The 16,493-nt window shown below is 35.8% G+C and overlaps 1 protein-coding gene across 21 annotated transcripts in view; it reads left to right on the forward strand.

The window, feature by feature from the left end:
• The window catches only part of LOC128861185 (spectrin beta chain, non-erythrocytic 5), a 109,954-nt gene that overhangs the window by 58,455 nt on the left and 35,006 nt on the right, over positions 1 to 16,493 (forward strand). For 2 of the 21 annotated variants that reach the window (XM_054099138.1, XM_054099119.1), the window contains exon 1: positions 4,614 to 4,854. The exons of 17 other annotated variants lie outside the window; for them this stretch is intronic. In XM_054099138.1, coding sequence (XP_053955113.1) covers positions 4,791 to 4,854 — 64 coding nt within the window. In that variant the 5' untranslated portion in view covers positions 4,614 to 4,790. Of the gene's footprint in view, positions 1 to 4,612; positions 4,855 to 16,493 lie in introns of those variants that run through there. 2 more of the 21 variants (XM_054099118.1, XM_054099139.1) reach the window with 2 other exon arrangements.

The raw sequence follows: 16,493 nt of genomic DNA on the forward strand, positions 1-16,493 counted from the left end.
ATGACTCCGAATCCATCAAGAACATCAACAAGTACCTTACGTTAGCTGAGCTTAGGAAGTTAATTTAGAGTTAATTGTCTAATAGCGTATAATGTAAGATATTAATACTATTTATTGTTACTCTGGTAAACTCATTAACAAGCGAGCCGAAGGTATTTACACTAGTGCTCCATTTAAATGTAAAGTAGTGGATCTCCTCTACTTTTCTTATATATAATAATATAATATAAATCGTTTAACGGTAGAACAGTCATCCGAATTGTGGCCATTTACTTTGAAAAAAATGTATCTGTTCACGAAGTTCATATAGCGAAGCGTTGCAGAAGATGCCGAAAGTAAACTCGTCGTCGTTCTCAACTTGTTGGCCTTTGTCCTTCGACTACGTAGAAAATTTTACGTAAGGAGCTTGGCTTATGTGCCTATAAAATATAGCTCGTGCAAGAATTAAAGCCAAACGAGCAACGTTTGTGTCGCATTTTTGCTGATTGGGCTCATTCAAAAGATTTATTATTCAAATTCATTGAAAAATGAAGTCCAAAATTGGACTGAGCGAATGGACCATGTAACTCGTAGCTGTGGCGGATATATGCCGGCTATCATAATCCGAAAACAAATTCCATGGAATCCCGTTGAATACCAAGTCTAAATGACTACTGGGTCGAAAACTTTATGAAATGTCCCACTGTCCTTTCTTCCAATATGTTCGTTCTCTGTTGAATTATGAGAAACTCTTTCTATCAATTTTACTGTTTTATCTTTCCAGTAGGTCGCCGTCACTTTTTCATTTACACCCCATTTATTTAGAAGCTTATTTGGCAAAAATTCTCTCTAAGAGCGCAGGATTTAATGCTTTGTGTCTATAACTGTATTTATTACTCATTTTTGTTAATAATACTTGAGACTTTGGTTTTATTATTTGCAAAATTTCTTAAATTCCTCAATATATCTACTCTGTTTTAGAATTCAATAGGAATTAAGAAAATAAGTGCATACAATTACACACAGACATACACACGTGTGAGTTATTAATATTGCGGAATCAAGCTTCCCTGTGGGGAAAACCTAAGCCAGTAAAACGAATTTCTGGCTCTTTATGTAAAATCAGTTGATGAATACGAATTTGCAAGGTATATGGTATTGCGAAATCGTCTTCTCGTTGATACCCACATTCTGGTTGTTCTTGAAGAAAAAATTTAAGATGGTGTTTATATGTAGCTTTATAATTACATTTATTACCCTAAGTAATTTCTTAATTTACGTGGCACGTAAAGCACGGTCCTCGCACTTTTCCACTTTTCCACATTTACCTATTTTACCTGTTTCCGAAAAACAAAAACAAAAATAAAATAAAAAAAACTCAAATTCCATTTCTCAACCAAAAAAAATTTTTCTCTCCATCATTACTCCCGCATAATATTCTGCGTATTATTTGCATTGTGACTGCTAAAACAAGCAAAAAACAAAGAAAAACACACAGTTACACATTGCATCAGTGGCGCCAGCAAAAGGAAGCAAGCGGCCGCAGTAATAGCGCAGACACACGAAATTTAGCGAAGTCCTCAACCATCTGTGCGATCCTTCTGCCAGAAAAATGTGAAACGCAGATGGCGCTTCAAGCAATAAGAAGGCGTTGTACCCAAGCAACGACAGGTTGGCATTGCCACTACTTAGTACTGGTAGCGGCAGGCTAATCACCTACCCTGTCGAAGTCAAAACAGATTAACGAAACCAACGCAAGACTGAATCTTGTCGAGGCCCTCTGCTTCCGAGAGGAGTGAAAAAGGAAAAACAAAAAACAGATTTGTTATTAAAAAAGAAAGCTGTTGACATCCCAAAAATCGACTCTCTGTTTTTTTCATTTATTTTTAACTCTGGGCACCCGGGTCTAGACTTTTCTGACCAGACTTTTCTATTATAGCTAACGACTTGAGCTTTCAAGTAGCTTCCTAAAAATTATTTTTCTATCGATTTATATATTGTATATAACCGGGTGCCCAACCGAAGGTTTTAAAAAAGTGTCCAACGGAGGGTTAAACTTTTAAACAGATTTTTTCGAAAATCCTTTTTAATATACATATTTCTCCCAATTTAAACTCAATTTTTCATATTTTTGGATAAAAAATAATAATTTTTTTTAAACTTTGTGAATATCTTGAAAACGTACAATATAATTTTAATGAAAAATAGAGCATGACGAAAGATAGCAAATTTAATTACCTTCAGTTGGATATATCACAGATTATCCAGATATTAGAATTTTTCTTCAATCCAAAACCATTATTTGGTGATATCTCGAAAACTGCATAACAGAAAAATTATGTAGGTTTTCGGACTCCACGACCGATTTTACATACGTACATAGGTATTGGATGACTTGGTTCTTTGATAAATAATTATGAATAATTTGTTAACCAGTGTAGTCGCCATTCCCACACATTTGCATTATTACATAGTGTGATTAATATGGCTGGCGATGCAGTTAATTAATGGTTTGAGTAGGACTGGAAAAAGATGCGATGTGTCAAATTTTAATTTTAATAAAATGTAAATTATTGGAATTATAAATGGAACTAATAATTAATCATCCAATTTATCTTTGTTTTTGTTTTTTTAACATTTGCTACAATGATTTTGAGTGATGGAAATATTTATTTTAACCTTTAAGCGCTATATTGCTTGTCTGTTTGTTATACTGCAGCTGCCTACGTCACTAGTATCAAATATGATTGACGTACGATGTCACTTGCCAAAATTGGAAATTTTCATTTAGGGTGATTAATTTTGTACCACCTTGCAATACGAAATCAGCTAGAAGTTGTTGTTGTGGTTTTTTTTGTAACAGCATAAAAATCTCCCCACTATGGAGATAATAATGCTTTCCTTGTGTGTTACATTTCTTCGCCTTCTTTCCAAATTCGTTCTTCTTCGGGCAGTCTCTCTCTCGCAACTGCAGTGTTGCCTAGTTTTGGATATAAAAACGCACTAAAATACCAATTTAAAGAAAGGAAAATACCAAATTTTTCGTGACTTACTTAAGTACTTTAAGTAAGTTGTATGCGTGACAAATTGTCTTTACTGTGTGCGTTTTTTTTTTTAATTTGTTGTGGTTAGGTTAATAAACTATTTTGAAAACGAAAACACGCTTTTCAAAAATCATCCTTGCATTTAAAACTTATGTTAAGACAATTTCTTTTCAAGAAGGAGAAAAACACTTGTTTGCTGTATTTGAGGTGATGTAACGAGATAAGGTACTACTTTTTCAAAACGGTCGTTATGGTTTCTTTAGTAAATACTATCGGGTATTTTTCTGTTTTTTACTATGAACTCCCTCCATGGCTTTAGTACGTATTCAGTGAATTCAAAGGCTTTTTAAAATTTTTAAAAAGGTTTTAAATGTTAAGAAGAGTTGAGAGAAGAAGATCCAATATTCTAGAATAACCTGAAAATGAGCACAAAATTAGAATTTCACTTGAAAAATATCAAATTTTAAAAGAAACAACAAATTTGTAATAGCACTGAAATCTTCTTAACACAAGCTTTAAAAGCAAGAGTGAAGTTTTTTGGCCGCTTTTTTAATTATAAATTTTCTTTTTTAACTTACAGTTTTAGTAGCTTCAAATTAAAAGAAAAAAAAGCAAGCACCAAACTCAAAAATCCTCGCCTTTGGGTATAAAAAAGCACCAAATTTATTGCGCAGAGCAAAGGGTTGGCAGCAGCTTTGCACAACTAGTCTATAGTGTGACGTCACGCACTCTCTGATGGGCGCAATGTTTTTTCTATCATTCTTGGCATTCCCCCATAAAGGTTTTGTTCTTTAATTTTTGTTTATTTTATATACAATTTGGTATGCTGTTTGAGTGACAGACCTCTGCTAACTAAAAGTGAAGAAGTTCGGTTATAGCGAGTTTCTCTGTAGGGTTTTATATGACTTTACTTGCAAATCTATGAACGTCAACATATTCTACATACATAGACATACTATTATAAATACATACATATTTACATATATGCATATTTATTATCTTCATAAAGCGTCTTACTCGCTTGCGTTTCAATTGAGTCTCCCCCACTCCACTCTCGCCCCACTCTGGCATACTGATCACACCGCTGATAAGATAACCGTAACTATTTTCATTGGGTTTTATTGATAAAATTTTCCCGTTGACATTGTTTGGCGAAAGAACGAGTAGATAACAATTTTTTATTGAAATAAAAATTCGCTAACTTGCGACAAGCGTATAACGAATTTTATATCTTAGCATAAGAAGCAGTTAAACATTTTTTGTTTGTTTCTTAAATCTTTCACATTCCACACACTTTTATAGTATTTTCGTCGAATTCTTTGACGCTAAGAAGCAAGCGAAAATTTTTCGTACCTTCAGCTCTTACGGCTTTGCTGATAAGCTAAGGACAGTTGGGAGCTTGTGTGCGTGGATAGTTAAGTGGTGGAATGTATGTATGTATGTAAATATGTGTAATACATTGGTTAACTCTATGGGGTGGTCGGCTGAATCTTACGTGAAACCGCCGTCAACAACCTGTCAGTAATATTAGTGGTTCTACGGCGCGCACACCTTTAACTACGTTGCAACGAACGAAACGACGGGCAATAAACGGCATTGACGGCGTATTTAAATGTATTACTATTTTTTGTTTTCTAAATATATATTGGACTTTACACTGATAACTCATCAGAAGTAAATATAACGAAAATACTAACTTGTACCAGCGTCCGTGAAATCTAAACAAATGCTTGGATCGTAAATTTTTGAAAAGCACTACCTGGAAATATGTACTCGAACTTCACAAAATATCAGTACAAACGGTACATATCGTTCGATAGACAGATATTTGGTAGGTTAAAACAATGCCGCATTATTTAAAAGTAAATTTTGATATACAAATGGACTGAAGGTTATTGACTTATGCAATTCTTCATCGCAGTGCTGGCCTTTAGTGAACTTGAAACTGCTTTGAAATTCACCTTAAAGTGCCGTAAAAAATGTAATCATGTGCTATGCCAAAATTAGAAGTAATCACTTTCAACAACGACACCTGTTGTGGCAAAAATTAGTAGCCATAGCATGACAAATTCGTCTGTGTCGCGGCTCTTATCAGTTTCCGTTTACAGCACCGCCAGAGAGTCGAAAATATAGAAAATATTGAGTATAGTATAGCAGGAAATAATTATGACATAAGCACTTTAAATATGTATGAACTACTTGTACAAATAATCGAGAGAGAGAGAGAGCGAAAGAGAGAGGTTATTGCGATAAGAAGTGGCCAAAAGTTTCAACCATAAATATCCATTGAAATATTTTTGATGAAATATTAATGTTGCGTACACATTTTTGACAAACTTTCGCCTCTATCCTTCGAATGAAAATAAACAAGCATAGTTTTATACCCGACTCGAGCAAAAGCTACGACCAGTTTTTACACAAGCCAACGATTTCTAACAGCAGTTCTTAGTTGTAATATAGTAATTAAAACATCCTCCAAAGCACAAAAACGTCATCTTTTTACTAATTTTCTTTATTCTAAAAACAGCTCCTAAAATAGAACTTGATGTTGTTGTTGTTGTTGTAGCAGCACCTTGACAACGAGCATAAACTTAAAATTGTTTGATCGATACTGATCGAGACATCGATCACTACAGCCATCTACCGAAAAAATAATGTATTTCTTTTTCCCCAAAGTCAGATAAAAGTCGTCAATGAACATATCTGTCCTATTGCTCTACCTAATCGCCGACATTTAAGCTTCTCTCGGCCGTAGCCATCAACTTTCTCGCCATGAGTCAGCTTTAACTTCCAAAGTGAAAAAACAGCATCTATTTTATAATTTTGTTCGACCAAAATAGCTGTGCTACAATAATATGGGATAATTTTTTAAGAGCTTGAGAACTTTAATGAAGAATGAATGAATTTTTTTTATTAGAACTCCGGCTCATTCGATCAGTCCAATTTTTGACTACTTTTTCCAATAATTCTGGCTGTATGACATCAATGGTGACCTGAATATCAGATGCCGGGAGGCGACCGTTATTATAAAATCATTTCCCATCACAAGCTGTTTTAAACCCACTAAATTTGGTTGACGAGCTACGATCGGTGCTATAAAATGCAAACGATTTTCGCCGGTTTGATACACATCCACATACTCGACTACAGCAGCCGCAATGGAGGTTATAGGGACCACCTGCTTTCTTCTATTTAGAGTAAATTTTTTCTACCGTAATAGGATTAGGATCCAACGATATTTAAACACCGTAGCATTTAGCCACAGCAGCTTTTAAAGTACATTTATTCGTCTAAAACTTTTAAAAAATTTTCGCTGTTTTCTTAAGTGAAAAATCAACACTAAATTGAAAGGGGATTGAATTAAGGGCAAAATAGTTTTGATTTTAAATCCAAATGCAAGATCAAAATGTCAGTCAAGGTTTATATTTTGTCAAGGCAAAGTTCTTTATGAAGCAAATTTTGAAGATTAGAAAAATCGCTAACGCAATTCTGAGTATTTAAGAGCGCTACCTCTAAATTTCGGCCATAATAATCGACCCGCCATCTATTATAGAGACTATAAATGCTTTATTGTATAAATTCGAGTTGAATGGTCCGACAACGCACCGAAAATATCTCAGCTGTAAGTGCTACCTACAGCTTTAAATGCGCGAAATCAGCCGATTCCTCCCCGATGCACTCAGGGACTGGCGACGATGTGGCGAATTTTAAGTAAATCTATTGGCCTACACCGCGACAAGAGCCTTTGAAGTCAAGAAGTGGCTTCACTACTGATCATTTCAAGCACCGAAGCTTCTGCAACTGGGTTCTGCAAAAGAAAATGTTATATCCCTGTAGGTCCTGTTTATCTTAGCAATCTTTAGTGTATTTTTGTTTAGCTTGTCATAATTAATTAGCAATGAAATGAGAAATCAAATTAATGAGCAAAACTGATATGAAATTATATTCCTGAGTTCGCGTTGCATCCGTTGACTCCAGAAGGAAGGAAGAAGAAAGGGAATGAAAAGAAACGAAACCAATCGAATCGAAAGCAGGGTTGCATTTTCTTCTTCTACTTGATTCGATTTTGGTCGAGTTTAACAAAGCGCGCCAGTCGTTTCTTACTCGTGCTAACCGGCGCCTATTGGGCACTTCAAGTAAAGCTAAGTGCTTCTCCACCTGATCTTTCCAACGCAGAGGAGGTATCCCCCTTCCTCTGATATCAGGGTTGCATTTTACTTTTAGTAAATTCGGCGTTGAAGCAACCCTATTGAAAAACCCTGTATGTTTACAAGCACTCGCTTTCGCCCTTAACGCTTATCGGTGCTGATTTCGTCATTTATTTTTTATTTACTTCAATTATACGCGCATATATTTTTCTTCAATGCCTTACAGTTGTTACGCAAGAATGTGAAATTGCTCATTTGATTCACTCAAAAACAAAGTACGTCAGTTGGTAATTTTTGTGTATTTTTTACGCCAACTCTGCACTGTCAACCGACAAAAACATTTGAAAAATTTCTTCACTAAAAACTAGAAGGTCGTTCTTGAGCTCGACAATACAAAGTTTGTTTTATAAATAAAAAGCTTTTAATTCGGTTACTCATTCGTTTTTAAAATATATGTATGCGCATGTGTGTATGCATGTTTATATGTATTTTACGTATTTGAGTTAGCGATTAAGTAGTGGACGATTGACAGTCAAGTTATTGTTATTTGATTTCGATTGATTTAGTGGTTTGGGTGTGATGTTTGTCGATTTCCTATTCAAAATAAAATAGCTAAATATATGTATATACTTGTGTGTATGTAAGTACACTACCCTGCAGGAAAACCGAAATTGATGAAGCAAATTTAGTGCTAACTGCGCAAAAATTTATGATGCACACAAAATTACGCAGTTTGAAATGGAAAAAAGAAAATAATTTTATCGTGACATAAATGTAGATGACGTGCGCAAGAGAACTAAGAAGTGAGCATAAAAATATTGAAGATCCATAAACAAAAATTAAAAGTTGGGTAAAATTAAAAAGTTATGGATTTGTAAACAAGAATCTATAAATACGTCAGCTCGCGCCGGCTAATTCTGTTGAATTCACCGAGAACCAAGTAGCGACAGGTAGCCTCTGTCTAATATTGAAGTTCACACGGGGCATAAAGGCATAGAGGAAAATGAGACAGTGTATGGAATAGCTAAAGAAGACGCGAGACTGGCTGGGGTGCAAATAAGTTAGGTACTTAAACCTCTGCGCGCAATTCAAAAAGAATTAGATCAGGCGAAAGAAAGGCGAAAGGCAGATGGCTTAGCTTAACCAATTGCAAAGTTGCCAGAATCATGTGAAAACACGCATATGATGACCAGTATACTAAATCGGTTATATATCGTTCGACAGAAGGAACTGTAGAACTCTAGTTGGTGTACTAACAAAGCACTGCCTAGTTGCTTTGGGCTCTGTGTGGCTATGGCCAGCCAATATAACCTAACCTAACCTTATGAACGCAATTATTTTGATGACCGCCCGGCTTCAGGCTACAAACTTAAATCTATTTCTGATTTTGCTGGCGACAACTCACAGTGAAAATGTTCATACAGAGCTTTCACACAGAGAGTCTTTTGTTGTTTCAGCTCTCTTTTGGTGTTGCCCGTCTTGTGCACATACTTTGCAGTTATTAGCTTTTAGTCTAAAGTCAATAACAACATTGAGAAGAACGAGAACACAATCAAGGATTACAATTACCAGGTTTGAGCGAGTACCTTCGACTACCACTTCATCGCGGACTCGGCAGGAGAATTCTGCCCGCTCATTTCAAACGTATTCACACACTCGTCCAATCAGTCCAATCAGTCGCTGTTCACCAACACAATCTCTGTTTTTTCGTAAGCAAACCGCTGTCATAACTCCTATTAGCGAATCAGTGGATTCCTTCAAAATCGCTGAGAGCCGGTTAACAATCTGATGTTAGTCTCTAAAACTCTTTTCTTTGACATTTCCTAAGATATCACTTAATACTCCTATTGCTGGAAAATAACTAGTCATGATTTTTAATTAAGTAGAAGTGAATCAATTGGGTATTAGCGGATTTTCCTGTAGAGTAGCTAATTTTCCTAATATATAATGAGCAAAAGCGTGGAATTCCCTGCAAAGCATAATTTTGTATGTATGCATGTACATATAACACACACATATATAAGTATGGTAGTATTAACAATTCATATTTTTACCATATATTGCAATTTGGAGTCAAAGCAATATTATTTCAATGTATGTGTATGTACTTATATATGAATTATCAGCTATACCATTGATTCAAGCCTTTAATGGATTAGTATTGAGTGTAAATTCTATATTTGCAAAATTTCTCTATAAATCGTGAAATGGAATAATGACGGCATTAAATAAAATAACTTAAATTATCATTAAAATCGTTCTGTTACTAAGTTAATTTTTTCTAAGGGACTTCACTAAGTATATTTACATACAAGCGTATATAGCGATATTTGACGAACCTACTTTAATATGTTTAAGTTATTTCGCTTTGAGGAAATTTTTATTACGAGACAACACACCATAAAACCAAAATGTCGAGATAAATGGCTTTAAAGTTTTCATTTTACTATATCGAGTGTTGCAGCGATACTAGGAACTAAATGTAAATACCCTATACTTTGCTAAAGTACTGAGTACTTTTTGTAAGCGAGTCCTTCTACGTGGTTAAAGTGTGTACTTGCTTTTTTTCAACAATTTTTGTGAAAATACGTGAATGCTGTAGTTGTTTAGTAACTTGTTCATCGGATCAGGACACGAGTGTGGACAAGAGATTCAAATGCATTTATTTCAAGCCCTTAAGGTTAGAGCGCTTGTTAAGTTTGAAGCTCTCAATGCTTCAAGCAGTGCTTAGTCGGATTTTTTTTTTTTTTGTGAGCAGCGCAGACATCTTGTGCTTGGGCAGGAAAAAAAAGATCTTGAAGAATTTTTATGGGTTACACGACGAATGAAGAAGAACGGGCAGGTCTTAAAGGCACGCTTCCAATCCTTTATAAAATAGCAAAGAGGTTTTTCTATGTGATGGCAACATCTATTCTCTAAGGTCGGCGGAATTGTTTCACAAAAGCGTTTCAAAATTTGTCTTCCACCAAATTACTTATCTCTACATTAGCTATGTTTGTAAAATATTTAAAATATTGAAATATTTATTACAAATATTTTATGATCGAACTCAATCCTTCTGGGAGGCAGACCGTTAGCATGTTGATGAACGTTTCTTTATAGTAATTTTCAGATGTGCCGAAATTTTTTTTATAAATTGTACGGATTATAAAATAAAGTAAAATCTTAATTTTTACTTACTTTGTTGGTTCATCACAGATATTCACAGCAAATAATGGTAAAAAAAGGTAAATCATAAGAAGGAGAGCTGTCCAAGTGAATTACGACGAACGCGCCATGGAAAAAGAGCAATTTGCAAATTACTTAGAGAGGGACTTACGTGTCGTGGGGATATAGCATACATTTTACGGTCACAGTACTGGTTTTAAGTAAGTTCTACCGAATTTTAAAATGAGTCTGATACGAAAAAGTATCGAGTACTTCTCTCCAATACTTTTGTAGCACCGATACTCGCCTTCGATATTTTTAACAAGTACAGATATCGACTACATGGCGGTATCGGGAAAACACTAACTATGCAAAGACACATTTTTACCTAATGAGTATCTGTTAATACATAAATATGGCCATGAATTTTTTACGCTGCGTAAAAGAATAAGTTGTGGTAATTTCTGCTTGTTTAGCTTAAACTCTTCTTTTTTTGAATTAAGACAGCCTTGCAGCAAATGAGCTATATGATACATACATATTTTTGTTTTTTACCTTCTCATATGTACATACATACATATTAGTATCTGCATAAGAATATTTCTTTTTTAAGCATCTTCGAAACCCGATTAGCCTCAAATCGATCGCACAATACAGGCGCACATGCATATTCTCGCACCGCGTAAATGTGTTTAAACATTTAATTCAATTTTCTGTCTACTTTTTTCGTTTATTTATAAAATAGCTTTACTTCTTGTCTCTGTTTTTTTCTTACTTTGCTGCCTTAATTGTGTACTTAATCCATTTATTGCATTTAAATTGCATTCAGAGTTTTCGAAAGTGAAAAGGTGTTTGCCTCGAAAACCCTGTTTTGGCAATAAAAGTAATTTGAGTTCAAAAGAGAATAGAAAACTAAATTTAATATACTTATTAGGTGCGCAACTAAGTTATCGCTGTTTTTTGATGAAAATACAACTTTGTTCTGAAAAAAAGGTTACAAATGAATCTTTAAAAGTATTGCGAATCCCTGGCTACTACATTTCCCATCTTTATGGTAGATCTCGTATACCGTCCCGGTAAAACTGTTCATCTTTTGAGGCTATCCACGGATCAAGCCTTTTATTGATGTCTTCATATTAATGGAACTGCTGGTCCGCTAGTCCATGTGCCATCGATCGGAACAGGTGATAATCGAACGACGCAACATCTGGAGAATATCGCGGGTGGGATAGGATTTCCCATTTCAGTGTTTCCAGGTAGGTTTTAACGGGTTTGGCAACGAGAGGCCGAGCGTTGTCATGCTGTAGAATAAACTTTTCATGCCTCTCCGCGTATTGCGGCCGCTTCTCGCGCAGTGCTCGGCTCAATCCCATCAATTGAAGTCTATCCCAACCCCTGGTAATGGTTTTGCTTGGTTTTCAGTTCATAATAATAACAACAACTTGATCCCACCAAATACATAGCATAACTTTCGCAGCGTGCTTATTCGGCCGAGGCGACGACGTAGACGCATGACCGGGCAGCCCCCATGACTTTCTTTTCTTTGGAATGCTGTAATGAATCCATTCTTCATCACCCGTCACGATGCGATGAAGAAAACCATTCCTTTTTTGCCGCTGGAGCAGTTGCTCACAGGCGAAAAAATGACGTTTAACATCCCTTGGTTCGAACTCATAAGGAACGCAAGTCCCCTGTTTCTGAATCATTCCCAAAGCATGCAATCGCTTGGAAATGGATTGGCGGGTAACTCCTAATACTGAAGCAAGATCTTCTTGCGTTTGACACGGATGCTCATTGCGCAATGCCTCCCATTCAGCGTGTTCGAAGGTTTTTGCCTTCCTTCCTCGGCACGTTGTTTCACTTAAAGCAGCATCTCCATAAACTTTTTGTAGCTCTCAATGCGCTTCAGCTGCCGTTTTTTTCGAATGAAAGAGGAAAATCAACACTTCCCGCAAATGACGATTATTCTGCACAAAATCAGACATTTTCACAATACCAAAAGTGTATGATAATAAAACAAAATCACTAATGTGTCGAAGCAGTTTGTTTACCATATGTCTAAGCTTGGTTTATGATGTTTAGGTTATGTTAGAATTGACTGGCACACACTACTGGCGGCATCTATTGACAAACAGCGGGAGCTGAGTTTTGGTCTAATCGCCGAATTTCACATCGTCCAAGTAGCTATGCGGTTGTGTTAGACACGTTCCAAATGGAAATTTTTGCCATTCTGAAAGTAGCAGAATGGACAATTGAGAGGAGTTGGAGCAGGAAACAGATTGGAGTCTTCAGTGACCGTCAGGCTGCACTGAAAAGGCCCTGGAGAATGCAAAGCAAACCTCAAAGATTATTCAAGAATGTAAGAAGAAGCTTCAATCTGTTGCAAGACGGAATAAGCTTGTAATTATATGGGTTCCAGGACACCGTGGGGTTGAAGGATTCTCGATGAATTGGATCAGCGGAATCATGATTCTGCAGGAATCAGCTATTAGGTATGATATTTACATAAAGATCGATGGTCCAGTCTAGAACGCTCCAGAACTGCAAAGTGTTTTATGACATGCTCGAACAGAAAACTGTCGTACTTCCTTCTAAAACTTGGTAGAAAACACGTTCGGTTGATGGTCAGTATTATTACAGGACACAACCTTTGCGTCAGCATATGACCACCATTAATATCACCGATGTTATGAGAATAAGTTAAATTCGTTCTCTCATTCTCAGATTTACCAAAGGATCTGAAAAATTCTCACAGCACTTATTATCTCTGTCTCTGTCTATCCTATCTCTTTCTCTCTGTCACTTCTCTCCTTTCCTCCTTAACAGTCAATCCTTTTACTTTCCAGAGCTTCGAATGCAATGAGCTTTTTAGCCTGAGTGTTTTAAGAGTTACCATTCTCCAGGGGCTTCTTCGCTCGTCTCCTTTCTAATTTCAATTTCATCTCTAAGCTCACTAGTAAGATTTCTTGTACAAATCTGCGGGTTTGTGGCTACTTCCCTCAACAAAATGCGTTTGGCGCGGTGAGATATTTTCCGTGGTTCTTATTTTCATTTTTTGCACGATCTATTATGTTATAATAGTTTACCGGGTTAAATAAAACATTTCTGATAACTGTTGCACACTTTTTCCTATTGCATAATTATAATAAACCGACTGAATCACCTCAAACCATGTCCATTTTCCAAGCAGCTTTGCGTTCTTTATAATTTTTTTTATTTAATATTTTGATCAACAAGTCACTCTGGCATTCATCTGATGACTAACTCGTGTGTAATAACTCACTGAGATAACGGATTATCAAATCATCTTAGCAAACGATGCTGAAAATAGTCATCTATGTAAAAATACTTTCTTGACAGTTGAGAGGAGCATTTGTTTTGTTTTTGTATTTTTGCTTGCTTTGGTAAATTCAAAAAGTTTCCCCTTACGATTTATTGGTAACTATGTAAGTTAAAGAAATCATTTTGAGGGGCTCTCTAATTCAATAAGTAGCGATGGTTTTAAATAAAGAAGTGAAAATAACGTGAATACTTTACTATGACAAAACAATTTTTTGGCAAACTGTGTATATCCATGCACATTTTTATGCTTAACATAGCTGCTATAAGTTTACTACTTCTGCATTGATAATCACCATTATTGCTGCCATTGCGTACCTCATAAATGGGTTATCCAACAGTACGGGAGTATTGGTGCGATACGTTTTTTTTGGATGACCAAGATAGCAAAATCCAATACTTATAACAAGTTTGAAATATTTATGTATTTGATTATATGCACATATGTATGTTTTGTTCGCAGACGCGAGCTTATGTGTGCATACATACATACAAATATAATAGTACATATATGAATATACGCTTGGTGCCACAAAGTCGGTCAAATTTTCGATTGTGGTAGTTGCATCTCCCCTTGAATGTGAATGACATACAAATACATATGCACACACATACACATATAGATGATCAGAAAGTACTTAAGAACTTGCTCTACGAGTATACTGAACTCAACTTTCGATGGAGCCATTTTCATAAATTTTTTGGGGTTTGGCAAAAAATTTTACCTCACAAACGTCCTATAAAGACGAGGGTAGCTGTGAATTTACACATTCAAGCTTTTCTCTTCAATTTCTTCTCATCTATAACTTATTATTAATCACATGAAGTGACAGCTATGATGAAGACTGCAAGGAATTCGATAGGTCATTTCGTTTATAAGAAGACATCGTCAAGGAAACAACTGAAAATGTTCATTTCCCTCAAAGTTTTGTTTCTTAAAGTTGTTCTGAGCTGTTTCAGAACTGTTTCAGCTGAAAAATTGCCTTTCGTCTTAAAGTAAATTATTTTTCTAGTTTCACTTTCAGTTCTTTAGACTTCAGCAAAGGTGTGAGTGCATTGGTAAAAGAAAGTGAGAGTGCTGGAAACTGAAAGGCAAATAGTTTGATAACTTGTTTGTGTAAGCCTCAAGAAATATTAAATGGATTGAAGACAGTTTTTCCAAATAGTGATTTCACCTCAGCAGCAAATAACAAGAAGATCTTCAAATATGTAATGTATGTAAAGGGTGATCAGTTTGAAGGTACTTTTGCCAATAGGGGTTTTTTACAGATCACGAGCGACTATAAGTAAGTCAAACTAACTATATACATAATTTTTTTCAATATTCATTGGCATTTCACCATGAAAAGACTTTCGCCTCAACAACGTTTAAAAATCGTACAGTTTTATTACGAAAAAGTGTTCATCGCGCGCGTTGGAACTCGAGTTTTGTTCAACGATGAGGCCCATTTTTGGCTTAATGGCTACGTGAATAAGCAAAATTGCAGTATTTGGACCGAAAAGCAACCCGAAGCCATTACAACCATTGAAAACAACCGTTTGGTGCGGCTTATGGACTGGAGGAATCATCCGCCAATACATAGTTCTTCAAAGGCGAGGCTGGCGCCAATGTAACACTGAATGGCGAATGCTATCGCGCCATGATAAATAACTTTTTATGCCGGAAATTGAAGCCCATGACCTCTACAACACACAGCTCGTAAAACAATGGATTTACTGCGGCGTCTTTTTGGTGAGCAATTTATCTCTCGTCTCGGATCAGTGGATTGACTACCAAGATCGTGTAATATCCCGCCTTTGGACTTTCATTTGTGGGGTTTGTAAAGTTTAAATGCTTTGTGGATAAACCAGCTTCGATTGAGGCATTGGAAGCCAACATCACTAAAGTTATTCACGAGATACCGACCGAAGTCCTCCAGCGAATCATTCAAAATTGATGCGTACGTATGGCCGAATTACGACGCAGTTGCGGCCAACATTTGAAAGGGATAATTTTGAAAAATAAGTGACATGATTGGTGCTACACAAAAATAATAAAGATTGTCCAATCAATTTGAATTTTCGTTGTTTTATTTAATTTTAAAGTCCGATACCTCAAAATTGGTCACCTTTTACATGATTTGGATTTCTGCATGAAACTCTAAAGCTCCATAGTTGTCGTAGCAATTTTTTTATATGCTACTCTAACCCTACTTTCTAGCTTCACTCCTATAAAGCTAAATGTCAAGCTTCGTTTGAAATATCGATCTATGACGTAAGCGGTATGCCACAATTTCAGAATTGTAGGCGTTAAATAATCATTATTACTCCTACTAATTTTGTATGGAAAACTTGAGTTTTATGAAAAATTGTGTATCTGGTCAATACATTTGATATTTTGTAGGTCATTAATTTCAATTGTAAGCCTCTGAAGCGATAATTTTGTGAAACACTGTATGTGTATACGTGAGCTTAGTTGTTGAAATCCATCAAACTTTCAGTCATATATTTTTGGTCATTTTTGCTGAAGAAAGTGAAGTGAAAGAAATGTTGCGATAGTCCATAATGAATCGCTTCCATTACATAATCACATTCAACTACACACAACTTCACTTTTATGATTTTTTGGTGCCACTTACTTTTATAATACACCTTAACTAAGGTGTTGTACATAACCTGCAGGCCAATGAACTAGTAACGAACTGGTGCGTTTCTATTGGATTTAGAGTCATTACTGGTCGACGTTTCTTCTCAATTGCATTTAGGCAATTGGTGACTTTTATATGGCGATGTCCTACAAAGAGGCAACTATTAAGCGTTGCATCCTGCTTCCGGAGTTCCGAAGTAGTATTAAATT

The sequence above is a fragment of the Anastrepha ludens genome, chromosome 4, assembly GCF_028408465.1.
Source record: "Anastrepha ludens isolate Willacy chromosome 4, idAnaLude1.1, whole genome shotgun sequence".
NCBI classification, from domain to species: Eukaryota; Metazoa; Arthropoda; class Insecta; order Diptera; family Tephritidae; genus Anastrepha; species Anastrepha ludens.